General features: G+C 54.0%; 2 protein-coding genes across 7 annotated transcripts in view; one reads left to right on the forward strand and one right to left on the reverse strand.

The window, feature by feature from the left end:
* The first annotated feature begins 3,387 nt into the window (after positions 1-3,387).
* Positions 3,388-8,328, forward strand: G6PC3 (glucose-6-phosphatase catalytic subunit 3). 2 transcript variants are annotated; one of them, XM_084748110.1, is made up of 6 exons: positions 3,388-3,756; positions 6,173-6,279; positions 6,685-6,775; positions 6,955-7,073; positions 7,288-7,429; positions 7,653-8,328. In XM_084748110.1, exons 1-6 carry the CDS (start codon positions 3,539-3,541, stop codon positions 8,014-8,016), a joined length of 1,041 nt encoding a protein of 346 aa, XP_084604236.1. In that variant the 5' UTR covers positions 3,388-3,538; the 3' UTR covers positions 8,017-8,328. The 2 variants fall into 2 exon arrangements, with proteins under 2 accessions (XP_084604236.1, XP_084604237.1); XM_084748111.1 differs by having other exon boundaries at positions 3,614-3,820.
* Positions 8,329-10,150: 1,822 nt separating this feature from the next.
* HDAC5 (histone deacetylase 5) overlaps positions 10,151-27,139 on the reverse strand; it is a 37,760-nt gene continuing 20,771 nt past the window's right edge. For all 5 annotated transcript variants that reach the window (XM_084748030.1, XM_084748029.1, XM_084748028.1 and 2 more), the window contains 24 exons: positions 22,240-22,502; positions 21,956-22,100; positions 21,731-21,845; positions 20,864-20,994; positions 20,547-20,693; positions 20,345-20,457; positions 19,886-20,017; positions 19,481-19,703; positions 17,705-17,916; positions 17,177-17,458; positions 16,347-16,512; positions 15,536-15,669; positions 15,108-15,228; positions 14,745-14,794; positions 14,460-14,567; positions 13,976-14,031; positions 13,767-13,854; positions 12,500-12,619; positions 12,162-12,259; positions 11,882-12,000; positions 11,326-11,459; positions 10,688-10,772; positions 10,390-10,555; positions 10,151-10,272 (listed from right to left, as the gene is read on the reverse strand). In XM_084748030.1, the coding sequence (XP_084604156.1) occupies positions 10,233-10,272; positions 10,390-10,555; positions 10,688-10,772; positions 11,326-11,459; positions 11,882-12,000; positions 12,162-12,259; positions 12,500-12,619; positions 13,767-13,854; positions 13,976-14,031; positions 14,460-14,567; positions 14,745-14,794; positions 15,108-15,228; positions 15,536-15,669; positions 16,347-16,512; positions 17,177-17,458; positions 17,705-17,916; positions 19,481-19,703; positions 19,886-20,017; positions 20,345-20,457; positions 20,547-20,693; positions 20,864-20,994; positions 21,731-21,845; positions 21,956-22,100; positions 22,240-22,502 (3,248 nt within the window). In that variant the 3' untranslated portion in view covers positions 10,151-10,232. The remainder of the gene's footprint in view (positions 10,273-10,389; positions 10,556-10,687; positions 10,773-11,325; positions 11,460-11,881; positions 12,001-12,161; positions 12,260-12,499; positions 12,620-13,766; positions 13,855-13,975; positions 14,032-14,459; positions 14,568-14,744; positions 14,795-15,107; positions 15,229-15,535; positions 15,670-16,346; positions 16,513-17,176; positions 17,459-17,704; positions 17,917-19,480; positions 19,704-19,885; positions 20,018-20,344; positions 20,458-20,546; positions 20,694-20,863; positions 20,995-21,730; positions 21,846-21,955; positions 22,101-22,239; positions 22,503-27,139) is intronic.

Below are 27,139 nucleotides of genomic sequence, written 5' to 3' on the forward strand. Positions count from 1 at the left end.
TTGACCAGGCTGGCCTTGAACTCACATCGAACCGCCTTACCTCTGCCTCCCCAAGTGCTGGGATTATAGGCGTGCACCACCACGACCGGCCCAGATGCACTTTTTAAACCTCTCACCACTAGTTGCCATCCTTCACCCGCCTACCTCACAATTTAAAAATATGAGAAACAGGTTGATCTTTCTCTAGTTTAGAGGGAGGCGGAAGGCCGGCTTCAGGATCTCTGAGTGAGCATGAAGAGAGTCCAAAAGGCAAAAACATGTGTTGGGGGCATTGGTACAATCATTATAACAGGAATAAAAATTCTCCATGTTTCTGTCTCTTTCAGAGGAGTAGCGTGTCCTTCTATTCTGGCCCTCTTAACAGGTCATATGTAACATCACTTCTCACAGGGACATGGAGGGAGTGCTGGGGCTGAGCCAAGGGCCTTGAATCACTAAACTATATCCTTATGCCTGACTCTACTTTTTACATGCTGTAATTAGTCTCCCCTTTTCCTTGAGTGCATGCCTGAAACTTTATATAGAATGGGGTTTTTTTTTCTATACATACATTCAGATGTTTATGTATGTTTATGTTAGGCCCAGTAAGAATTTAATACCTCCTAAGTAAAATAGAGTGTTTTTTTTTTAATTTTTCGGAGACAGGGTTTCTCTGTGTAACTCTTGGTGTCCTGGAACTGATTCTGTAGACCAGGCTGACCTTGAACTCACAGAGACCCACCTCCTCTGCTTTCTGAGTACAGGGATTAAAGGCGTGTGTCACCTCCTGACTAAAATAGAACGCTCTTAACAGTATGCCATAATAAAGTTTTCATGAGTGTGGTCTCTGTTACAAGGATCTTTTGGGACTTTCCCCTTTCACTTAAAGGATGCTCCTCTATGACGTTTCTGGATTACCACATCACTTTTTGGGTCATCATTATGTAAACTTCAAGTACTTGAACATAACGACTATGATACCAAAAGAGTGGGCTTCATCATTATCAAGACCTCTAAATGAGCCGGGTGTGGTGGCGCACACCCTTAATCCCAGCACTCAGGAGGCAGAGGCAGGCAGATCTCTGTGAGTTAAAGATGAGTTCCAGGACAGCCAGGGTTCCACAGAGAAACCCTGTCTCAAAACAACAAAACAAGACAAAAGGGAGCTGGAGCATTGGTTTAGTGGTTAAGAGCAGTGGCTGCTCTTCTAGAGATCCTGAATTCAATTCCCAGGAACCACAAGGTGGCTCACAACCATCTATAATGTCATCTGATGCCCTCTTCTGGCCTGCAGGTGAACATGCCAGATCTAGGTTTTGTGACACTACTCAGAACTATGCACAATTCAATTTTTAAAGTTTATTTTATTTGTATAAGTATTTTGCCTGCATAGATGTATGTGTATCACTGTGTGTTTGGTGCCTGTGGACGTCAGAAGATGGTATCAGGTCCCTTGAGGAGTCTTAGGGATGGTTGTGAACCACCACGTGGGTGCTGGGAAACGAACCAATCTGTCTCCTCTGTAAGAGTAGCAAGTGCCCTTAATTGCTGAGCCATCTCTCCAGGCCCCAACAATTTAAATCTTCCAGAGGATCCAAGTTCAAATCCACCCTCTGGTGGATGGGAAGGTTTTAGAGGAAGGCGAGAACAAATTCCCAATAGTCCACACATGCACAAACTAATAATGAAACCATAATTTTAGAAAATCTTTCAAAAGTGTAAAGCACAGCTTGAGGGTAGAGTTCAGCGGTTGAGGACTCGTTTCTTGCATGCCAGGCCTTGGGTTGGATTCCTAGCAACTTAAGCAATTCGTTTTTATTTATTTATTTATTTATTTTGGTTTTTTTCGAGACAGGGTCTCTCTGTGTAGCCTTGGCCGTCCTGGACTCACTTTGTAGACCAGGCTGGCCTTGAACTAACAGCAATCTGCCCCCCTCTGCCTCCCGAGTGCTGGGATTAAAGGCGAGCGCCACCACGCCCCGTAAATCTGGCTGCTAATATATACTCTGGGGATGTTGTGAGGTAGAGCCTGAACCACAGCAGATCTCAATGTGACCGGGCATAGTGACCCTGTCTCAGAAAAACAAAACAAACGAACAAACTTTTTTTTGTTGTTTCTTTTTTTTCGAGACAGGGTTTCTCTATGTAGCCCTGGCTGTCCTGGACTCCCTTTGTAGACCAGGCTGCCTTCAAACTCACAGGGTTCCACCTGCCTCTGCCTTCTTTATTTTTTTCTTTTGGTTTTTCGAGACAGGGTTTCTCTGTGTAGCCTTGGCCATCCTGGACTCACTTTGTAGACCAGGCTGGCCTCGAACTCAGAGCGATCCGCCTGCCTCTGCCTCCCCAGTGCTGGGATTAAAGGCTTGTGCCACCACGCCCGGCTTCCTGCCTCTGCCTTCTAAGTGCTGGGATTAAAGGCCCAGCTCAAAAAAAACAATTTCATATTTTCATGTTCATCCACTTTTCCGACTTCAGAAACAAAGTTACTTGAGGCACCACGAAATCAAAGACCGGATATGGCGGTGCACAATTTTAGCCCCAGCTCTTTGGAGGCAGAGGCAGGCAGATCTATGAATCTACGAAGGTTTTACCTGGTCTACCAGGGCAGCCAGTGCTACACATAGACATCCTGTCTTGAAAGGAAACAAACAAACAAACAAACAGGCTGGCGCGTGGTGGCGCACGCCTTTAATCCTAGCACTGGGGAGGCAGAGGCAGGTGGATCTCCGAGTTCAAGGCCAGGCTGTTCTACAGAAAGTACCACCATAGGCAGGGCTACACAGAGAAACCCAGTCTTAGAAAGAAAGAAAGAAAAAAAGAAAGAAAGAATTCGAAGAGCTGCATCAACAGGCTCCTTCCTCTACTCTAAGCATACTTCCTACAGAACAGTTATGATTTCTTCTGCGTCCCTCCAAATTATTTCAAAAACTGTAGGCTTGTGCCCTTCCTCTTCTCATAGCAAAGATTCTTACTATCTCTTGGTTTATCTGCCCAGAGAGGGTTTTTAATGGCAGGAAGATGGTGTAGATGATCTAGATGAGAGAGAAATGGGTAATGATGCTAGAGAAGAAAGTTCAGCTTTAGAAGGTACCCTGGCCCTGGAGATTAGACATCGTCTTCGCAGGTGCAGAACAAGGAACCGGCAGACATAGCTGGTCCCCAGGTTCATATATTTACCCAGCCCCCGGAACAACAGCGGGTTTCTGCTCTACGCGGGCAGCGGGCAACCCACGTGCTAGCAACAGCGGCCACGTGGGGCCCTGAGGAAACGCCTTTGCAAAGGTTTGTCCCTTCCGCTGTCCTGTAGAGAGGAAGGCCAAGAAAGAACGCCCGGAGGAAACACTAGCGGCCACAGGCCCAAGTCGCGCGTGCCAGCAACTGCGGGGGCGGGGCGGAGCGGGGGTGGGGCTTGACGTAGACCCCTGGAGGGGAGGGCGGGGCCCGCGGCCAGACAGGTGGGCTCTAGAGGGCCAGTTAGTAGCCGCTTCGTTTTTTTTGCCAAGGTTCCTCCTCTTGCTCCCTACATCGCAACTCCAGCCTGGAGGACCCCTGACTCACCATGGAGTCCACGCTGAGCGCGGGCATCGCGATGGCCGAAGCGCTGCAGAACCGGCTCCCCGGGCTAGAGAATATGTGGCTCTGGGTCACCTATCTGGGCGATCCCAAGAACCTTTTTATGTTCTACTTTCCCGCGGCCTACTACGCCTCTCGCCGGCTGGGCATCTCCGTGCTTTGGATCACCTTCATTGCTGAGTGGCTCAACCTCGTCTTCAAGTGGTGAGACAGAGAAGCCCTCGGGCATCCTGGTCCCCTACCCCTTTGGGGCCCTGGTCTCCCTCAAGTAGGTACCTTAAAGGCAATGCCACCCTTATTCCCTTAGGCCCTGGTTTTCACCTTGAGTTTCTTCTATGTCTTGACCACAGACCTCACAGTTCACCCATCCCAAAGAAATGACTTAAGGGGCGTGTTCAACTGCAAAGAGAGTCTCCCGCCTCAGACCCACTGATTTCGAAACTCCGAATTCAGTTGTCGTTCGAAATCTACATCTTAGAAATTATTGCTAGAAATACAGGTAGCTGAAAGCCGCCTTTCCTAGCTGACCGTTGCATTCATCTGTTCGTTTGTTTGACATTATGCCAGGCACCAGTTGCTTTGTAAATTAAGATATGGTCCCTGCCTCGGGCCCAAAAGCATAAGCAATGCTTGAAGACTTAGTGGAAATACAAGATCTCTGGCTCCAGGCCAGTTCTGCATTTTATTTTATTATTATTTTTTCAGTTCTGCATTTTAACAAGGCCCCCTGGTTATAGTGTGCCCAGTGAAGTTTAAAAGGCACCAAACAGTAGTGACCAAAGGGAAGCCTTGCCCTCCCTCCTCTCCCCAAGCAGTTACTAATGTAGCTTTCTCACTCTAAGAAGCCAGGGGGGTCCCATATTAACTAGGCCTCCTGCAGCCCTTGGGATTTATCTGTGCCACCTTATTTGTTTGTTTTTCTGTATTTGGAGTCTGGGTGGGAGTTGCTGGACATGCAGCTCCACCTCAGCTGCTGTCGTCCCGTCCCCCCCCCCCCCCCCCGGCCGCTTTAAAGTAGCTAGAGTGACACGCTGAGGACGTTCCCCCTCTTTGCCGCCCTTCTCCACAAGGCCTTCCTCATCCTAAAGCCCACAAGGGCTTGTAAAGCTAAAAGCAGTTGTCTAATCATTTCCTCCTGGCTTCTGGCCCCTATCTTAGGCTTTGTGCTGTCTCCTCCCTTGAAGTCTGGATAAACTCAGCGCTTAGTATCCAAGTAACAAAGCTTCTAATTGTTCTCCTCCTCCTCCTCCTCCTCCTCCTCCTTCTCCTCCTCCTTCTCCTCCTCCTCCTCCTCCTCCTCCTCCATTGAGAGCCTCACCACCTAACCCAGAGAGGTGGTCCTCCGGCCTCAGCCTCCCCAGTGCTGGAATGACAGGCATACACTAGCATGCCTGACCCCATAGTCATCTTATACGTTTGTGGTCCACACTTGATGTGTGTGAGGCTGAGCTTTTTTTGGGGGGGAAAGGCAAGTCCTTTCTGAAATCTCCCTCCCCGGTGCTCTGCTTCCTGTGTCCCACCTTTTCCTCTTTCTGGCCACAGCAGCCTCTGTTGAGGGTTCTCCAGAGATTAGACAAGCACCTGCTAGGCCAGAGGAGTTGTTTGTTGTTGCTGTTTGTTTTGTTTTGTCTTCCTTATTCTTTTTGTTTGTTTGTCTTGTCTTGTTTTGTTTTGTTTTGAGACAGAGGTTTCTCTGTGTAGCCTTGGCTGTCCTGGACTCACTTTGTAGACCAGGCTGGCCTAGAACTCACAGCGATCCGCCTGCCTCTGCCTCCCGAGTGCTAGGATTAAAGGCGTGCGCCACCACGCCCGGCGCCTTCCTTATTCTTTTTCTCAGGCTCTTCTGTATACTCCCTCCTCCCAGTTTCACACCTGAGACTCACCCTGTGTAACCCAGAGTGGGTAATTGAGGCAGCAACCTGGGATCTGAGGGAGGAACAAGCTATAGAAAAAGGCCAGGAAGCCAGATCCTGAGATCCTGAGAAGAGCCGGCCACTCAGTGGGGGGTTGGGGAGGGGGAGAATGGGACATGTGTCTCAGGGCACATGTGTCCCCCCCCCCCCCCCCCCCCGCACACACTCACACCCAGTCTTTCTCTCCAACCTCTGGCCTCCATATCACTTTAAAAAGAAAATGCTGCTGGGCGGTGGTGGCGCACGCCTTTAATCCCAGCACTCGGGAGGCAGAGGCACGCGGATCACTGTGAGTTCGAGGCCATCCAGGTCTATAAAGTGAGTCCAGGACAGCCAAGGTTACACAGGGAAACCCTGTCTCGAAAAACAAACCAACCAAACAAGTAAAAAGAAAATGTTGAGTCAGGGTACAGTGGTGCACAGCTGTAGTTCCAACACTGCGGGGGCGGGGGGGGGGGCGCGGGAGGCAGAGTCAGGCAGATGTCTGAGTTCAAGGCCAGCCTAGTCTACAAAGCAAATCCAGGACCAGGGGGAAAAAAAAAAAAAAAGGAAAATGTGTGCTTTTCTGTGTTCCGAAGGGGGGAAAATGATGGTAAGAATCAGAGTAGGCTTCTGAGGGCACCCAGCAGGTCCTCCAGATTCTCTGTGTCCCACCTATCCCTCTAGCAACATGTGTGTTACATGGTCTTGTAATTTGTCTCTTCCAGGTTTCTGTTTGGAGACAGGCCCTTTTGGTGGGTGCATGAGTCTGGGTACTCTACTCAGACTCCCGTCCAGGTTCACCAGTTCCCTTCTTCTTGTGAGACTGGTCCAGGTGGGAAAAGTTTCGCCTTCCTCCCATTCCTGGTGTGGTTTAAGGTTCGGGTAAACGTTTCCATATCCTTCAGCAAGGGTGGGCCAGCCAGACAGGCCCAGCCCCTCTCAGTTACTGGTCCCGAAAACAGAGAAGACCAAGTTGAGTGACATGCCTCGTGGCAGCTGTTCCACTCAGAGAGTGAAGCCAGGGACATGGCATGGCAGAAGCTGGAAAGCAGTGACCTTGAGAGAAAGGTGTCAGGCAAGAGGGACTGCCAGGCTGGCTGGGACTGGGGAAAGCTGCCTTTACAGCCAGCCAGGGGAGGCAGATGTGTTGAGGTACCATGGACACCTGGGTTTCACTTGTTTCTTTCTTTCTTTCTTTTTTTTTTTTTTCACCATGAACTTCTGGATCTCCCGGCAGGCAGCCCTTCTGGTCACTGCATGATCACAGGAGCAGCTCTTTGGCCCATAATGACGGCCATTTCTTCTCAGGTGGCCTCTCGGTCCCGCAGGTATGACCTTGCTATTGCCCACCTGTAAGAGCATTCTGGACCTCAGAGTCTCCACAGCTGGAGTTGTGGTGACCTGGCGGGGGGTGGGGGGTGTGTGTCAAACTCTGAAGTGTTTGGATGCTGTAGAAAGTCCAGCCATGTCAGACATCCCTTGATCCATTTGTCTCTCTTCTTTCTAGCCCCTGGGTTAGGGTGATTCCTAGTCTGGCTTATTGCACCTTCCTGTTGGCAGTCGGCCTATCTCGCGTCTTCCTCTTAGCACATTTCCCTCACCAGGTGTTGGCCGGCCTTATAAGTGGTGAGCAATTGGGGCAATGGGGGGGGGGCAAGAGGGTGTTTTTGGCAACAGGAGGACCGGTCTAGGAACTTCCCAGCATTCCTAGCTTCAATAGAGCCAACCTCAAGGTCCCTACCTTTGTCTTAGTTTGTTTTCCTGCTGACATAAATTGTCAGAGGGAGTAGGTCATTTCCTCAGACATCTTTGAGACTGTTTTTTGCTTCCATTCCTTTAGGTGCTGTCCTTGGCTGGCTGATGGCCCCCCGGGTGCCCATGGAGCGGGAACTTAGCTTCTATGGGCTGACTGCTCTGGCCCTCATGCTGGGTGCCAGCCTCATGTACTGGACTCTCTTTACACTGGGCTTAGATCTCTCCTGGTAAGTCCTGCTTTGTAGTCTGGGCAGTCGGGCCCTATCCTGGCTCACTTGTATCTAGAGACCGGATCTCTGGTTCACTGTGGCTATATAAGAACACACATCTGTCACCAGACAGAGATGTGGGGTCACAAAACATGGGAGCAGGCCCCCAGGGGAAGGTGGCTAAGAGCCAGTGGCTCTCTGGGTTCCAGGCTCTCCTGGCAAAGACTCTCCTTCCCCACAGGTCTATCAACCTGGCTTCCAAGTGGTGTGAGCGGCCCGAGTGGGTACACATGGACAGTCGGCCCTTTGCCTCCCTGAGCCGTGACTCAGGAGCTGCTCTGGGTCTAGGCATTGCCCTCCACTCTCCCTGTTATGCCCAGATACGGCGGGCACACCTAGGAAATGGGCAGAAAATAGCTTGCTTTGTGCTGGCCACGGGGCTGCTGGTCTTCCTGGAATGGCTGGGCCACCCGCCTCAAATCAGCCTCTTTTACATCTTCAACTTCCTCAAGTATACCCTCTGGCCGTGCCTGGTCTTGGCCCTGGTACCCTGGGTGGTGCACACATTCAGTGCCCAGGAAGCGCCACCCGTTCGCTCCTCTTGACGTGTCTTGCCTCCCTCGCCATTCTCTCGCCCCAAACACAACACTCCTTGAGCACAACGACCTAAGAGGCGGCCCTTTTCCTGGGCTCCCAAAGCAGGCCCGCCCACCTCGGACTTCATTTCTGTCTCGTGTCCTGCAGTCTTAGCCACCTTTAAAGAAGGACCTCTATTTCGTAAGGAGGCTAAGCCTCCTTGCCTTCCCCTAGGTCCCCACCAAGTGAAAGCACATCAGCAGGCCTGCTGGGGATGGGGAGCTGGGTTCCAGACACCGACAAGCAGCTCAGGAAAGCCCCAATAAAGCCCTTGAAACTTCTGAGTTCTTTTCTTCCTGTGCTCACATCTCCACCGACCTAGCCTCCTCCGTATGTACCAATGGAGCCCACCCCATTCCTGTCTCTACAAAGACAAAAGTAAAAGGGGGCTGGAAACTCAGCTGAGGCCTACTGGCTCCTCCCTGCCAAAGCCATAGCAGAGGTCTCTGCAGATATGGTGGCAACGGTTCAGTGGAACCCAGCTTTCCCCAGTGGGACAGAGATCTCCCACCCTGGCCTCTAGTCTCTCAGATTGAATTTTAGTCCAAGGCTGCAGAAAAGGCATCAGTTTGGCTAGGAAAGGAATGAGAACTTTTACTCCATCTGGGAGCCCAGTGAACAGACATTATTCCCAGAAGGCGCCGCCACAAACAAGTTTATTTATACAAGAACACAGAGTGTGACAGCATACAAAATACTTAACTAACATCCATGCCCAGAGAGACAGAGCAGGGTGGGTTTACATGAGAACAAGACCAACCCACAGGGAGAGCAGCCTTGGGCTCAGTGTAAGGAGGGTCTAGACGGCACACAAACACAGCAGACTAACAGTGTGTGTATTGCGGCGGGGGGGGGGGGGCAGGAGGTTGGGGGGCTCCCCAGCTCCTTCAGCCCTGTTCAGGCCCCATCAGCATAACATGTAAACAGCTGAGTCCTGGGATGGAAGGAGAGACAGAGTATGTTGTCTAGGGAGGGGAGTGGCCCCCCCAGGAGCCTTTTCCCATCTCTGGTTTCCTGCAGACTAGGCCACTCACTGGAAGCCTGTGGGCGCCAGCCTCTGGACACAGGGCCACCGGAAAAGACGACGGGCAGCTCCTAACAACCTCCTGCTGGGACTGACACTCCCTCCCCCTCAGTGTGTGTGTGTGTGTGTGTGTGTGTAGGGAGTGTGTGTGTGGGGAGTGTGTGTGTGTAGGGAGTGTGTGTGTGTGTGTGTGTAGGGAGTGTGTGTGTGTGTGTGTGTAGGGAGTGTGTGTGTGTGTGTGTGTGTGTGTGTGTGTGTGTAGGGAGTGTGTGTGTGTGTGTGTGTGTGTGTGTAGGGAGTCCAGGCTCCAAAGCAAAAAGGCTTCAGAAGGGAGTCTCGTTCCCTCTACTTGCTGTAGGCCGACGGCTGGAGAAGAGAACCTGCTCCCCAGCATCAGAGGGGCTCTTGTGACTCTGAAGCTCCCCACAGTCCACCTGCTCCCCGCTCCCCCCATGCTGGTCCAGCACAAGGCAGGGAGGTCCACAGTGTACAGTGGAGAACTTGCCTGCCTATGCAAGTCCTCCCGGCCCCTCCTGACCCAGCTGCATGTCACCCTGTATACCCTCTGGGCTCGCTGGGTGTGTGAGGCGTGAAACATGGCCACAAAGCTAAGGCCCACACCCATGGGCCACGGTGGTCACGGTCTTGGCCTCCTCTGTCTCACCCAGTACTGAAGGCGGAGAGGAGAGGGGTCTGCAGAATGAGGAGGCGGCAGAGAGGAAGGGCGCAGGGGGTAAGTACAGGCAGTAAGCCGACCTTCCCTCTGCTCTGCATCTTAAATAGTAGTGGATCCTCTTGAGACGGAGACGGGCGGGAGGTGAAATTAAGGCATTCTAAGGCATCCCCGGAAAGCTAGCCGGAGCCAAGGCACCAACTTACTGTTCCATCTCAGGTAGCCCCAGAATTGGAGGGACCACCTGGAGTACTGTGGGTGTGGGACACACCACGGGCAAAACGGACGCTGCACCCCAACCCCCTATAGAAGGAATAGCTTCCTAGAGCTGAGCCACGGCCCGTGTGGTGGGGAGGCTGAAGCAGCTTGGAAAAGCAAGGCCGAGAGACCCACACAGCACACGTCGTTGAATGTGTGACTTTTTGTTTTTAATAGAAAAAATAAACAAAATCACAATGATGAAGCCCAGAGGGATGGGGGCCAGGGTGTCACAGGGCAGGCTCCTGCTCCATGGGCTCCTCTGCTGGCCTGTGGGGACAAGCACAGGGAGGGCACTGAGTAGGCCAAGGCTGAGGGGTGGGTGTGGGGACGGGGATGGGGGGTTAGCGGGGTGGGGGGGGTTGGGTTGAGAGGTGAGATGCTTACCTGGAGCTGTGCTCTTGAGAGGCAGCAGCCTGGGCCTGCTCGGCCCCCATGGAAAGAAGGGCCATGGCGCTCACAGTCTCGGCCTCCTCTGTCTCACCTGCCTGAGCCTCCCGCAGCGAGCAGCCCAGACCAGTGGCGAACCTCTGTACACAGCTCCAGTGTTTGCCTGTGCATAGAGGGACAGCCAGGTTCAGGGAGAGCAGACTGACCCGGGTGTACCTGCTAGCCCGCCTCCCCTGAGCCCTGTCCTCCCGAGCGGGTTGACGTCTGAGCCCCCCTCTGCCTGTCCCCCACGCACTCTGGATCTCGATGACTTTTTCTAGTGTGGCAACTGCATTGACGCTGGGCTTTTGCTGCAAGACGGCTTCATCCAAAGGCTGCAGCTGGCAGAGGAAAGAAGTGCATGCTTAGAATGTAGGACAAGGAGCCATGCTTAGCTCTCCAGCGACCTCCATCCGGCCCAGCATTCCTTCCATGTGCCAGGCTCAGAAAGCAGGAAGCCACCCATCAAACAGAATCATAGAATCCTGCTAATTTTTTCACTCATCTCTCTTTTTTTAAAGGTTTATTTATTTATTATGTACACAATGTTCTGCTGCATGTACACCTCCCCGCCTGAAGAGGGCACCAGATCTCATTATAGATGTCTGTCAACCACCATGTGGTTGCTGGGAATTGAACTCAGGACCTCTGGAAGAGCAGACAGAGCTCTAAACCTCTGAGCCATCTCTCCAGCCCTCAGCCTGACATTTCTGTGCGCCGGCAAGCACAGTATTTTGGGAGGAACCCCGGGTCAGAAAACCTTCCATGGCCAGTTACTCTCAGACCTAGGCAAACCTCCGGGAACCCTTGGGGCCGCTTGACCCAGGGAAGTGGATGTCCCTGCTGACCCATCAGTCCCCACCTGTTGTCCCATCTCTCTGCCCCCTTACTCACCTCCACGCTGAGCAGAGCAGAGACACAGGCCTCAGAGGCATCACAGATGGCGGTCAAGTCGTGGCCTCCTTCCAGGGCCAGCACCACCCGGCCCCCTGCCAGTGTCATGAGCTGCCTGGTCAAGTGGCCAAAACCTTTGCACAGGAGTAAAGAGAAAAAGATGAATGGTAAATTGTGTCAACGAGACAGAAAGAACAGACAAAGAAATGAGACAAACAGCACAAAATATGACGGCCGGCTTAAGCCCAATACATCTACAATGAAGGGAAATGCCAGTGAGCTTAATGGAGAACAGGCTAAGGTGTACTGCTTCTCTGAGTCCTCTAAGAGCATCTTGGGAAGGTCAAGGCCAGTGAGCTCCAGTGGGAGATACTTCGTTCGCTACTCCACTCCTACTCGCTGGCCCCCATGGTGGGGCTGGCAGAAGAGTGGGGCAGAGCTAGTAAGATGACTCCAAGTCTTAGACTTGCTCCCTGCAACGTCAACTTAACGTTGACAACTCCCTGCCCCATGTACCTCAGTGTTCCACACCCTCCCAGACCCCTAGTAGGCTCACATCTGGCGGTGACAGAATAGCCACCCAGTGGAGACAGATGTCCTTCAACAGCATCAAACCCAGCGGAGACTAGGACGACGTCAGGTGAGAACTCGTGGGCAATGGGCATCACCACTGTCCTGTAAAGGGATGGCCCAAGCTGATGCCAGCGGAGGCCAGGCTGAGCCTTGCCATGCCCTGTTCTCCATTGAGGCTATCCCCTTCCACCACCCCAACTGAGTCCCTGCTGCCCCTGCCAGCTCAGGGTCCCACCCCTCCTTTGGCCCGTCTCAGTCCCCACCTGAAGGCTGTTAGGTACTCCACATCTCCAATGGGGGGGTCCACACCGCCTGTCCATGCCACATTTACGTTGTACCCCACACCTGGCCCTCCACCAACCTGGCATAAGGTAGGAGAGGTTACTATCACCGCCTGGGGAAACCCAAACACTGCCCTACCCCCTTGCCTCTAGGGTATCAGTCCATTGACCTCTGCTTTGCCCCGGGGACAGTCAGCCCAGTGTGGTCCTCCCACCGGGAGCCCTCATATGCCATGGATGGACTAATATGGCTCCCTGCCAGGTCCCAGCCTGCCACCCCCCACCCCAGAAGGACTCGCATGGAAGCCTACGGACTGTACCTCTTCAGGAGCCCCGGAGCCTGGAAAGAAGTTCCCATTGTCATAGCGATGCAGGGACATGTACAGCACAGAGGGGTCATTGTAGAATGCTTGCTGGGTGCCGTTGCCATGGTGAATGTCCTGATGGGGACAAGTGGAGGGTGCTTAGCATGCCACCTGTTCCCCACCCACCCCACCAGTGGCTCCAGGGCTGTGACACTGAGTCCAGCCTCTACAGCCATGGGATGCCTAGGGCTCATCTCCCTGCAGAACCCATGGCACTGAAGTGCACGGGGAACTCAGGCTGGTAAGACATTTCACACCGGCAAATACATTCTGCAGAAGGAGCCAACACTGACATGAATTTGCTTTACTTGGAGACAAGGTCTCACTGGACAGTCCAGGCTAGCCCCGGACTCTGAATCCTCCTGCCTCAACTCCCCTGAGTGCTGGGATTATAACTGTGCATCACATCTAAATACATCTGTTCTTTAAGCCAAAATCGGGTTTCAAACATTCTAGCCTTGTTGATCAACTGCCTGGTGATTCCGCTGGCCCAGGTGGTAGCCTGTGCACCTTCCCCACCGTGACAGTCGATGATTGAGCAACACCGACAGCCTCAGGAGCTGAGAGGCCTGGCATCCCCCCAGCTAAGTAACCCAAACAGCGCCTTCACTTAGAGAAATGGATGACTACTTTGCAGAGCTAGAAGCCACCATGAACAGTTACAGTGTCAGGTTCCTGGCACACAGCAGCCCTTACAGTAAGGGCAAGAATTAAAACGGGCAGCCGGGCGTGGTGGCGCACGCCTGTAATCCCTGCACTTGGGAGGCAGAGGCAGGCAGATCGCTGTGAGTTCGAGGCCAGCCTGGTCTACAAAGTGAGTCCAGGACAACCAAGGCTACACAGAGAAACCCTGTCTCGAAAAACCAAAAAAAAAAAAAAAGAATTAAAACGGACTCTGGCAGGAATGGGGGCATCCCTGTACCTACTGCTCAAGGTAGCAAGTCCTCGGGATTTTGGAGGCTGCTGGGGTAAACAATGCTAAAAAAACCACACCGGGGTCTCCCAGGAAGGAGGAACCCTATTGGAATGAGAGGACCTGCCTGTTGAGGAAGCAGGAAGCAGGAAGTGTGTAAAGTTATCAATCTGTGAGGCCAAGGAGGAGGCCCTGACGCCACCCAGAAGTGGAGTGGGCTGCCTGGAGGTGGGGGTACTTCTGAAGGCCTTTGCTGGCCCCGCCCAGCCCCGCCCCTCCCCGCCCAGGCCTCCCCGCCCACTCTCCTACCCAGTCCACGATGAGGACCTTGCCCACGTTCAGCTTCTGCTGCAGGAGTTTAGCTGTGATGGCTACAGAGTTGAAGAAGCAGAATCCCCTGAGGGGTGTGGGGAGAAGAGGGCAGGGGGTTCAGCTACAGTGACGTGAGGCTTGCTTCAAGTAAAGACAGGAAGGGCTTACGGCAGAGGGGGCCAGGGCCAGGTCGGAGCGCTACTCACATGGCTGTGGACTCCTCCGCATGATGTCCTGGAGGCCGGATGATCGCAAATCCATTCTGAAGTACAAGCAGAGGGACAAGGGTCAGGAAAGCCATGTGGCCAGGGACAGGGTAGACACGAGAGACAGGCACAAGCCAGGCAGAGACAGGAACACAAGAGATATACTTTTATGAATGGCAACTGTAGGCGCCCCAGGCAAACAGCTGTCTCCTCTGCAGATACACCCAAGAGCCTCAGGCATTAGTGCCTGCTTGGCCCCCATGACCCTCCAACTGGGGCTATCCCTGGAGTGTTCCCCCAATCTTAGCACTTAAAAGTTGCAAAGGACGATAACAATTTAGTTGTAATCTGAATAAATTAATAAAATAAATAAGTTGCAAAGGATAAAGTCTCCTTGAAGGGAAGTCAATGCTGTCCCCAAACATCTGCCCCTGAAGACGAAGGACCCAGCCAAGGAGCACAAAGTCCACAAGGGTATGTGTACCTTGAGCTCTCCCGCAGCCACCTTAAAGGCCAGCTCCACCAGGCAGCCCACTGCCATCCGCACAGCACTGGAGGAGTGCATCTCGTTCCACACAGTGTCACTGTCCACCTGCGGGGGCAGGAGATCGGGCTTCAGTGTGCCCTCTGCAGGGGGAGGGGAGGAGTGGGAGTGGGCACCAGAGAGCAGGCCAGCAGCCACAGGGTGGGGGTAGGGGTGAGGGCAGGGAGGAAAGGGCCAAGCTGGGAGAGCCACTTGCCCACTCCCACTCACCCATATCCAACTCACCCCAATGCCCCCGCAAGGCAGCATGGCATACATCTTCTGGCTGATGGGGCCTGAGGGGAAAGGGACAGAGATGCTCTGAGAGGTGCCCCAGTTGCCAGTTGGCAAGGGCTACGCAGTCCGTGCCAGCTCAGAACCTCTATCTCCTGTTCTGGGGAGATGACCTACCTTTAAGGCTGGGAAGAAACACAGACCACCTACCATAATCAGGCCCACCCTTATGCCTGATCCCCTCCTGTATGTTCAATCAGCATCTATGCTAATGGCATCCACTGAGACCACTGCCTACTCTGGCTTGGTGATCTTCAAGATAGCCCCACCACGCTCCAACAGAGGGCACATGTGGGACCAGGCCCTGCAGCTCACCAAGCAGCTTCTTGCTGTCCAGCTTCTGCCGGTTGAGGGGGCTGGTCCCATAGAGCAGAGTGTGGTACTCAGAGTGCACTGTCTGGATTTCATCCAGCGTGGCCTTACGACCCCGGATCCGCTGCCAGAGGAGGGCAAGAGGGGCCAGAGAGCATTGATGAGGCTCAACTCTCTTGACAACTACAGCCCGACACTTAATATAGAGCCAACTGCCACTATGTCCTGGCCTTTGAGAACTCCTCAGTCCCATCCCACCCCCCACCACTCCAGGGTAGCTTTGGACCATGAGGGAAGCAGACCACAAGGGATAGAACTGGGATGGGGGAAATCTCAGAAGAGACTGGAGGGCTAGGGTGTGGGAGGGGCTTTGCTAGGAAGGGACCAGTCAGAAGACGGAAGCCCAGGCTGAAAGCAGGGGGCTCCCTCACCTCACACTTGCTGAGCAGTCCGGTTTCCTGCAGCCGGGACCAGATGCTCTGGATACGGCCGGCGTGCTCTGGGTGTACATGTGTGTTCCCGCACATACACTGGTGCTTCAACATGAATGTGTCATAGACCACACCTGGGCCACAGACCCTTGTGTCAGCCAGAACTGTTGTGACCCCTAAGCCACACCCTGTCGGAGCAACTATCTCTGGCTATCCTGGCTATTCACCAACGCCCACCTACATTACCCTCTCTCCTCTCCTGAAGTTTCTCTCTTTGGTCCCAATCTCTGTCCTCTGCGTCCCCTATACTGTCCCTATGGGACACTCCTCCTTCCCCAACATGCCACATGCGCTGTTCCCCACTGCTGAGCTAGTCATCCTCAGCAAGTCTGGGCCCTGTCAGAACCCAGCATGCGGCAACCTCATGGGCAAACGCCTTCTGGATTCTACTGAGGCCTTATTGTCAACCCCTGGGGGGGGGGGGGGGAGGAGGACAGGAGGCTAGAAGGGCAAAAACTGAGACAGTGGCCTCCACCCAAGGCTCCAGGACTTGTGGGAAGACAATGCAAGAACAGATGGTCTAGGTGAGGGGTGTGAGGCACAGAGAAGACAAGGCTGCCCCCAGGGATGAGGAGCAAGGCTGCGCCCCCCCCCCTGCTGGGAAAGAAGCCACTGCTACTCCCATGAATAGCTGTGGTTGCGCAGGCAAGAGGCGAAGGCCCCTTTTCCCTCTGTGCAATGTACTCGCAGGACTATGGATGCTACAGAACCAAGCCCCGGACGCATGGACAAAGGACAGAACGGGGCTCACCTGTGGTGAAGAGGTGCTTAGTGGGCTGGTCTGTGGGGCTCTTTATGCTCCCAGGAGCAGCAGGTGAGGACTGGGTGCGGCCCAGGGCTTGATGAGGCACAGTGGCCAGGCTGAGGGGTGCCTGGTACACCTGCAGGGGCTGTAACTGCTGGGCATCTGTGAACAACTGGAAAGGAGTACAAAAAGGCCCATGTTAAGGCTCGGTCTGGATGGGACTGAGTGCAGAGCCCATTCGGCCTCCAGAGGGCCCCCAAGTCTCCTGCTTCTACCACCTCCTCCCACCTGCTCCCTCCAGGGACAGAAGCTCCAGCCTTGCCATCTCCAGCAAGATGGGGGATGAGATGAGTCACCCCAAATAGTAGCATTGAGGTAAGAGGCTGGGGGGGGGGGGTGGATGGGGGCGGGATGAGTCAGGCCCAAGGGCTTGGGGCTGTGTCCACAATGAATGGAGCTCGCTAGGCTCAAGTCACACTGTAGTAACAGTGGGGGCGTGTTGTGTGTGTGTGTGTGTGTGTGTGTGTGCGCGCGCGTGTATACATGCGCGCATGCACGCAGAGACCAACGCACAACTGGCGACGCAAGCACGAACACAGATACACACAGGCCATGTGCCTGCACACACGCACAAGTCACACAGTTAAAAGACACAGGCAGTCACAAGGGGAGACTGGCACACAGGCGCCCCTCCCACTCCCTCCTGGTCTCTCCTCCCTTCCTATTCTTTAGAAAGCTGCTCAAGACCTTGGCAACTGCACCACTGGGGACAGACAAACAAGAGTGGGAATCCGAGAACGGGGAAGGGCAGTGGAGACCAAGTGTGTGGGGGGTACCTTTTTGTAACCAGCACTGGACTCCTCTAAGTCGGGGCCCTCATCTGGACCACTCTCGCCCTCTTCATCCTTGACATGAATGCAGTCCTCCTCTTCCTCCTCTTCCTCCTCCTCCTCCTCTTCTAGGTCTTCCTGGGTGCTCTCACTCTCTGTAGAGCCTTCCCGGGGCACGGTCAGGGCCCCCTCCCCTAGCAAGGCCTCCTGCTGCTCTGTCAGCTCCTCCTCTGTCTCCTCGGGGTGGGTGGTGGGCTGCCTTGGCAGCTCCCCAGTCTTGGTGAGGATCTGGGAGAAGAGAGCACATCTGGGGGTGGGTGCGGCTGCAGTGACCGTTAGTCCAAGCGGGTCTACTACCTTCCTTTCCACCTCCCAGCCAAGGCACCTGTCACACGCATCTTCGGGAACTGTGTGCTTTGCGCCTGGGGAACTGGAAGGCGCGAAGCACACAGTTCCCCAGGCTCAGCCCCCATGGGTCTTGGCAGCCTGTGTCACTCCCGGAGAGCCAGGATGTCGCCTCCTCTCTGCATGTACCTTGCTCAGCTGCATCTGCTGCTGCTTCTGTTTCTCTAGGAACTGCTGGTGCTGCTGCTGCATGACCAGCTGCTGCAGGGCCTGAGGACTCTGCGGCAGCGGGGAGGATTGTGTGCGGCTCAGAGGTCGGTGCCTCGGCAGCTTGCCCACTGTCCTCATGCTGGTGGCCACACGCTCACCCGTCACCAATGGGGACTGGCCATGGAGTGGCACTGTGGAGGTAGAGAAGGGAGTGGGAGGTAAGCACTACCGGGGGTGTGCCCTGCCCTCAAGGCTGAGCCACATTCTCTTTCTTCCCTCTACCATAACAGTGAGCTCAGAGCCACTGGAGCCAGCAAGCCTTCCTAGGGTGACCCTTTGGCTTGCCTAACTGAGTGCGCAGGTAGTCCTGGGCTCACCGCATCAGGGACGATGGCTATTTCTCTCCAACTACAACAAGACACCCTTGACAGTCGACCTTGTAGATCCTGTCAAGCTTAGGGGCCAAGGAGCCCCTAAGAATGTTGGCCCGGTACTAAGGGCTGACTCTCTAATGCTGCCCAATGTCCCTGCTATGGACCATATGTGACTGAGCCTTCAAAACATGGTCAAATTGACATGGACTACTAGTAGGAAACATACATGGGATTCCAAAGCTCAGCACGAGACAAACACTGAAATAATAATAATAACAACAACAATAATAATAATATTCTAGATAGAGGTTAAATATATATTATCAGATTAATTCCACCCATTTCTTTAAGAAAACAAAAATTATTACTGGGTTTGGTGGCATCCACCTTCAATTCCAGCAAAGTGCAGGTAGACCTCTGAGCTAGAGGCCAGTCTGGTCTACACAGTGAGTTTGAGGCCCACCAGGGCTACACTGGACAGAGCAAAAAAAAAAGAAAGCAGAGAGTAAAATAGTGTGTGTGTGCTGTATATGTGTGTACATGTCCCTGTGAATAGTGTGTGTGTGCTATATATGTGTGCACATGTCCCTGTGAATAGTGTGTGTGTGCTGTATATGTGTGTACATGTCCCTGTGAATAGTGTGTGTGTGTGCTGTATATGTGTGTACATGTCCCTCTGTGTGAGCGCAGCATGGCATGTGGAAGTCAGGGGTCAGCCTAGGGTGTCTTTGCCTTCTACCTTGTACAACACAGTATTTCTTACTGTTTACTGTCATGTATACCAGGCCAGCTGGCCTGTGAGCTTCCAGGGACTCTCCTGTCCCCACCTCCCTCATCATGGGAGCCCTAGGCATACAAACTTGTGCTACAGTGTCTCAGTTTACATGAGCACGAGGGCTCTGAACTCAAATCCCCACACTAGCGTGGCAATCACTTGACCCAGTGACCCTCTTCTCAAATGTAGCTGCTAGGAAGTTTTAAGTCAAGTGCGTGCACGGTGCTAACTGTGGTGCACTGTGTCTATAACCCCAGCACTCTGGAGGCTGAGGAAAAAGGATTGCTATGAGTTTGAGGCCAATCTGGGCTACATAAGGACACAGTGAACCCCCTTCAAAACAAAACAAAACAAAAGCCCAATTAAATAAACAAGAGTGTGGTCTGCATTACTCTTGCTGGCTAGCTCTACTCTGAACTTGGTGACAGCGGCAGGTTCTGCCCAGTGCCTGGCACACCAAACGCTGATACCTGATGCTTTCGGGATGTGGAAGAAATCACTGATATTGCTGATTACTGTAGCCAGGGCTAGAGAGAACTGCTCCCTAAAAGATACATCTGATTTGAGCCCCTAGGAGAGCCCCAGACACACCATCCGTCTACTCACCAGCTATGAGCGTGCTCTGTTGCCGGGCCTGCTCCAGCAGCAAAACATGCTGCAATAGGGAAGCGTGCCCATGGGGGCTCGTGTCACCCTCCAATGCCACGCCCAGCAGGCAGCCAGGGATGGACGATGTGCTCATGAACTTGCCAGTCAGCGTGCCGCCCTGCCGCAGGGACTGAAGGGCCTGCCTCTCAGCCTCCTGCTGTGTCGACAGCTTGGGGGAGGCCTGGTGGAGTTGGAGAGTGATGACAGATAAGGCACAGACTGATACTGTCCCTGTCTTGCAAACTCAGACCAGCATCCCTCCGGTACTCTCTGCCCACCCACTGGGTCAGGTCGTGACATCTCAGGTCCCTTAGGGCCTTGGGAAGATCAACATCCCAACTAAGATACATGTCCTGTACTTACGGTGAGGTGCGAGTTGGTGACAGTGACAGTGGCCTGCAGCCCTAGGGAGATGTTGGGCAGAGAAGGAGACGTGTAGAGGCTGAACTGGTTTGGGGAGCTGTCCAGAGGGAGGGCCCGGTGCTGGGGGAGCATCTAGGGGGGGCAGTCGGGAGAGACAGACATGAAAGCAGGCAAAGGAGAAACAGCTGAGAAGGGTAACCCTATACCAAGACCAAGGGCTCTGGATGGTCTCCCATTCCCCTGACCCCGAGCCCAAGTAGGGGTGACAGAGGAACCAGAGCCCTTCAGGGGTTTGTGGGACAAATCCCTTTTAAGGCAACAACACATCCATTCAAATGTACACAGAGGCATCTTGGCTGAGAACTCAACTAGTCCTGAAAGAGCCAAACTCCTCCTTGTAAAAGAAAGAAAGCACTTCTGTGCCCCCTAACCCAACCCGGGCCTCAGTCAGTCCAGTACCTCAGTGGGGATGTTGGGGACTGAGCCAGTAAAGCCGTTCTCAGCGATGGTGCTGTGGGAACTGTTGGGAGAGCTGGGACCAGAGCCGGGCGCACTGTTACACACGGACGACACTACAGGAGAAGTGGCTGTCACCTGGGCCTGCTTTGAGCCACCCCCTCCTCCCAGACCTTCACCATTAGGACAGGAGAGGAGGCCTTACCCCCAGGCCCTGTGCCTGTGATTTCAACCGCTCTCTTCTTAAAGGTACTAATAACAGTGCCGTCCTTTCGTCGCAGGAGGGGACTGCTTCTCCTCTCTGCCACCTTCTGTTTTAGCCTCGACCGTACTTTTAAGTTGGGTTCAGAAGCTGAAGAGAGACGTCGCAGCTGGGTTCAGATTCGTCTACATACAAACTTGAAGCCCGGCCCAACACAGTTGGGCACAGCTCAGAAGGGTAGCACTGCGCCCTTTGCCCATGCCCACCCCTACCCTAGAAGGCATATTCCTGGGAGCCAGGACTCTCACGCACGCACGCACCTGTTTTGCGAAGGGGGAAGTCATCACGGCTGTCATAGGGCCCAAGCAAAGGCAGTTTGTAGGAGGGAGGCGTCCCGGGGGGGCCGCTTTGGGGAGGGGAACTCTGGTCCAAAGAAGCATGATGGGCTCCCCTGGGGGGGGGGGGAAGCAGATCTAGGTTACCTCCAACCCCATCCCCATCCCCACCCCTAGCCCCAGGGCCGGACACCTGATAAGCTGGCTGTTTGGTTTGGGAGATTTGAGGGTATTTTTGTGTTTTGGGATTTTTATTTTTTATTTTTTATTTTTTTTTTGGTTTGGTTTTTCAAGACAAGGTTTCTCTGTGTAGCCTTGACTGTCCTGGACTCACTTTGTAGTCCAGGCTGGCCTCGAACTCACAGCGATCCGCCTGCCTCTGCCTCCCGAGTGCTGGGATTAAAGGCATGCGCCACCACGCCCCGGCTTTTAATTTTTTTTTTGAGATTTTGTTTGTTTTTATATTTTGGTTTTTTTGAAATAGGGTCTCATATAGCCCAGGCTGCCCTCAGATGAACTCTACCTCCTGAGTTCTACAACTACAGACACACGCTACCACACCCAGAATAGCAAAGTAGAGCTATGGAAAGACTGCTTTGGCAAGGGGTGGGGGTGGGGGTGGGGGTGGGGCAGGGGGTTAGCTCCACCCATATGCTTCATGGAGCTAAGGGTGCACATTACAGAGGTAAAGAAAGGACCTGGGAAGGGGGAAGAAGAGAAATAGCTCCCCTCCTAAAATAGACTGCAGGACTCTAAACTGATTGCAAGGTAGGGTGCACCAAGCTGTTCCTGTAGCCCAGGCAGCCCCTGAGCAAGGCCCCTCTGTTGACCCTTGCCCTCCAGAGCCATTACCAGCATTTGGGGTGCTGTGGGAGGGAATGGTTGAGGCCGCCTGGCGTCGGCTCCTTCGATTTCGACAACAGGAATTCCTGGAGCCTCAGTTTTACCTCGGTGCTGGCGATGGCACCTGCGGGACAGGGCGCTGCTGAGCGGGGGGGGGGGGGGGGGGGGGGGGGGGGGACGGGGACGGGACAGGGGGGATGGGGGGGCTGTGGTGCTGTGCCCCGCCTGCCTTACTCTCTTTACTCTTCTCCTTGTTGCGCAGGATGAGCAGTTGCTGCTCCAGCCGCTGTTTCTCTAGCTCCTCTTGCCGCTGCTGTTCCCGCTGCCGCTGCTGCTCCAACTCTTGCTGCCTTTTAGCCGCCAGCATCTCCTGCTGCTGCTGCAGTGGGTGTGGGAGGGCAAGGGCAGCGGCGGTTAGCTGCCGGGGGCCCAGGCAGGCTTGGCTCCTCTGGGGAGCCCTGAGAGCCCCTCCGCTCGCTTACTTCAGGGGAACCCCGAGCGCCCCTCCGCTCGCTCACCTTGAGGTGCTTCTGCAGCTGGACTTCATGCTGCCTCGTCAGGTGGTCGTGCTGCTTCTGAAACTCGGCGAACAGGAGCTGCTTCTGTAGCTGCTGCTGCTGCTTGAGCACCAGGAGCTCCTGCTGCAGTTGCTGCTCCCGTAGCGCAGGGTCCATGGGGCCTGCCAGAGCCCCCCGAAGCTCCACAGGGCTGGGGCTACCTCCACCTCCTCCACCCCCCATGGAGCTGGGCATGGCTCCTGGCAGCACCGGCTTCACCTCCACTGTGGGCACAAGACACACAAGGGGTCAGTGGGTCCAGCCCCAGACTGCTCTTAGGCCATGACAGCCCTGGGCCCCAGAGCCCAAGAGACTACCAGACAGGTCCACTAGACCCTGAATGACATCAATCGCTCTACCCATGGATGCTGCCTTCTACTTTCTGTAGACAAGGCTCAAGTCTATAAGAAACTATGCACACAGGGCTGCAGGTAGGGTCAGCCCGGCATGCACAAAGCCTTGGGTTCGAGGTGGGGGACGGGACGGGACAACAACATATGTACGCATGCGTGTGAAGAGTAGCAGCTGGAAAGTGCCAGCACTCAACACCAGAGACTGTCGTCGCTGACAGTTACTACTAGGCAATTTCATACGCACGGCGCACTCTGTTTTCAACTGCACAGCCATAATATGAGTTTGAGTCTATTATTGTCACCCCTTTCACAGATAGAGAAACTGAGGCCGAGAGAGTTTCGAGGAACCTGACCAGACACAGCCAGGTGACAGAAGAACCAGATACGAATCTAATGTACTTTCTTCCGTCACTGTCACCTGCCTTCTCTTCGCCTGAAGAGACACTGAGAGTGGCTCTGTGGGGACCTTCCGGACAGCTTGCCCTCTGTGGGTCTCTCAGTCGCATCCCAGGTGGGGCAGGTAAGGCGTGGAGGGGGCAGGCGTGGGGGGGGGGCAGTGGGGAACAGGGACAGGAGGCCTCAGGGAAGAGAAGGGTGCAGGGCTGCACCAAGGCAGGGACAAGATGGGGCTGGGAGTCAGCCTGGCTTCCTCGGCTGGATTATCTGCTTTCAACAGTTTTATTGTAATTACCCTGAAAATGCCGCTATATATAGAGCGAGCCAAACAGCAGCTGTGTTGGGGGGAGGGGGGGCTAAGAGAATGGGCGTGCAGAGAGGAGGAGACAGGAAAGGAAAGGGAATCAGACAGGAAGACGCAGAGTGATGGGGGAGGGGACGGGAGGGGGGGGACGACTAGAGCTGTGGCAAGGACCTCAGTCTCCAAACAGGGGGAGGATCCCCTGGGAAGGGCACAGTGGTAGAAGGGTCTCCTGGGTGGTTCTGGGATCACATGGACCAAAGGCCGCAGAACAGGAAAGGCTCCAACTGGCTCATGGGAAGGTTGGGTCTTGACCTCTTGATCCTTGTGCACTGTCCTCTGGCCACTGAATGTCATTCCACATCAGCGCCCAATGGTTGCCAGGGCAACCAGGCAAACACCATATCAGCAGGGAGCCCCAAGCCCAACCCACACCCCACAAAGCTAACAGGAAGGGGAAGGCAGGATATCGTGGCCTGGGAAGGAGGAAGCGAGAAAGGAGCACCAACTTATCTCCACTTCTCCGGATGAAAAATCCTAGTTCCTCACTAGAGCCTGGGGAGGCTGCACAGGGCTAGGAAGGTGTTCCCCAGCAAAGTGACCCATTCCATGCCAGGCAGAGAGAAGACAGACGCCTGATGTCCTGATAGGTGCCGGTGCTCCGGCCTCTTCCTACCCCCACCCCTACACCTGACCCTCATGTCAAGAGTGGGAAGGTTATGTATGGTAAGGACTAAAAGACAACACACACACACACACACACACACACACACACACACACACACACACACACTGTGTCCTCAGGGAACACAGCATTCGAAGGCATCACCAGGCCAGGGGCAAACCATACCACCATTATGCCTAACATGCCTGGGAGACCCAGCAGAGGGAGTGGGGGTGGGGGGCGGAGAGGGAGAGCCCTAGCAAGATGTCTCGCTGGGCACATTCCTCTGTGGTTTCTCTGTCAGCCACACTGACGACTCTGTGGCCACTAGGCCAGAGCCACATCTGCAGGAGTGGCCAGATGTGGCCAAAAGGGTGGAGTCACATACACAGACACACACCATGTCTGTCCCCGCACACCCCCCCCTGCCCCCGCAACCCTCCCGCTACACTCAGTCCCTCACCTTCCCTCTATTCCATACCCTGCCCCCAGCACCCAGATGAAGGGTGAAAAGCAAGGTGGCCTCTAGTCTACCCAGCCTCAAAAAGCATCCAGCAAAGCCCTGAGCTGGCTTGGTCCTGGCACTGATCACTGCACCAAGAAGCAGACTGGCTTTAACCCACTGCCCTTTGCGGTGGAGTTAGATGCTAGCCCATCAGCCCAGGAAAGGGCACGAGGCTAAAAGATCCTGACTGCCAGCAGATAGCCCTGCCCCGGGTTGGAACGGTGGTGGGCAGCGCTATCTTCTCTTTTACAGGAGCCCTGCAGAGAAACTGGGGCGGGGGGGGGGGGGGGGGGAGGAGAGGTGTCTCATGTAAGGGAGACCCTCCCAGTGCTAGCACTGCTGAGATCCCTGGCTCTGTGTTGCAAGTGGGCACCGCAGCCCCGCTGGTATGCAGGGGGCAAGGATAGCTGGAGGACTGTGCCACACAGCTTTGCTCCCATGCAAGCAGGAATCAGGAGGAGAATATTCATTTGTGGCAACATGCAGCTAGCCAGGCTCTGCCAGGTAGCAACCTGGCTCCGTTCAGGATGCAAGCCAGGGAAGAAAGAAAATGGGGGTCCCCAAAATGCAATCTGCCTGGCACAGAGCCTAGAGCCTGGCTGGCCTGGCATCCCTTAAGGATCTGTGCCCTCTGCCAGCTTGGCAAGAACAGAGCAGGTGACAGCAGCTGCCATTCAAATGAGGCACTTGGAAGGGGAAGTGGGTGTGTCAGGACAGGAAGAGTCTCATCGCAGCCTCCCCGGTGGACCTAGGAAGGTTGGAGAAGCTTGGGAAAGAATAAAGGGTAGGCAGAGAGGCATGTTCCAGTCAATAAAATGACTGCTGGAGAGCTGAGGCTGGCAAAGGTCAAGATCACATGGGACAGCAAGACCCTGGGTCCCGATTTCACCTATTCCCATCCCCACGTCGCCCCCACACCAGGCCACCTGCTGACCTGCATAGAACACACCAGGGCTCCAGAGACAGGCACTGGCCACCTACCCTACGGACTCAGAGGCTTGTTTCCTCAAGGGACTGGCAACCTTGGGAGCAAACGGACCCATGTTGCTTCCATGGAGAAGCCCCGGCCCAGGCAGCTGGGTGGGCAGTGCTACCTGTGTCCAGCCGTTGGCATGGCCCTACCCATACAAAGCTCTGGCTCGTGGGTATAACAGGGGAGAGCTGACATATTACTGATACTTCCTTCTCACCCAGTGGGCCTCTTCTCTCCATGAATCCCATCAGCCTGGGAGAGTCCACAGTACCAGAGATGCCCAGGCCCCTCAGAAGGAGGGACTAATGGGCAAGCTCTATGCCCACTGCCAGCAGAGGCTCTGCCTAAGAATAGGCGGGTAAACTGGAGGTGGCACACTATGATCCGACACACACAGGAGGCTGAGGCCAGAGGAGTGTGAGTTGAAAGCCAGAAGGAGTAGCCGAGTGAGATCCTGCCTCAAAAACAAATAATACAGAACAAGTTCCAGGATAGCCAAGGTTACACAGGGAACCCCTGTCTCAAAACAAAAACAAAAACCAAACAACAACAACAACAAAAACAAAAAACAAAATAGGGCTAAAGAGATGGCTCAGAGGTTAAGAGCACTGGCTGCTCTTCCAAAGGTCCCAAGTTCAATTCCCAGCAACCACATGGTGGCTCACAACCATCTGTAATGAGATCCAGTGCCTTCTTGTGGTGGGCAGGTGCACATGAGGGCAGAATACTGTATAAATAATAAATAAATCTTTTTTTAAGGGCTGGAGAAATGGCTTAGCGGTTGGGAGCACTGACTGTTCTTCCAGAGGACCCAGGTTCAATTCCCAGCAACCACATGGCAGCTCACACCTGTCTGAAACTTTCAGTTCCAACTGAAATCCTCACATAGACATACACACAGGCAAAACACTGATGCACATAAAATAATAGATAAATAAATAAATAAATAAATAAAAATCTTTTTTTTTTTAAACCAAAAATAAGCAGGGCATGGTGTCACACGCCTTTAATCCCAGCACTTGGGAGGCAGAGGCTGGTGGATCGTTGTGAGTTCGAGGCCAGCCTGGTCTACAAAGTGACTCCAGAACAGCCAAGGTTACACAGAGAAACCCTGTCTCAAAAAACAAAAAACAAAAAACAACAACAACAACAAAAAAACCAACCCAAAACAAAACAAAAACCAAAAAATAAAATAATAAGAACAACAACCACAGGCAGCCATAGTGGCACATGCCAGTATTCAGAAAGCCAAGGCAGGAAGACTGCTGTAGGTTCTAGGCCAGCCTGGGATACAGGGCAAAACCCTAGTGAGCTCCAGGCTAGCCTGGGCTACAGAGTAAAATGCCCTAACAACAACACAATCATGACATTTAGTTAAAACAACAGGTCCCCCAGGCAGAAGGACATGGCCGTAAGGCAGAAAAGGGGCTATGGGCCACAGGGAACAGGTTTGACAGTACCTGTGGGAACTAGGGCTCAAAGTCAACAGATTTAGCTAGGCCAGACCAACAGCAGCAAGGCACAAGCCCTGCGCCTGCTTCGAACACTGTGAAAGCCACGCTCCACCCTCCCTGGGAGACACCATAGGTTAGAATTCCTGGGAAATAAACTCTGACCAGGAAGGAACGGGTGCCTTCAACTGCACTGGGGGAACCCTGGGGCAGTCCAG

Source organism: Acomys minous, assembly GCF_964271855.1.
Source record: "Acomys minous genome assembly, chromosome: 12".
NCBI lineage: Eukaryota > Metazoa > Chordata > Mammalia > Rodentia > Muridae > Acomys > Acomys minous.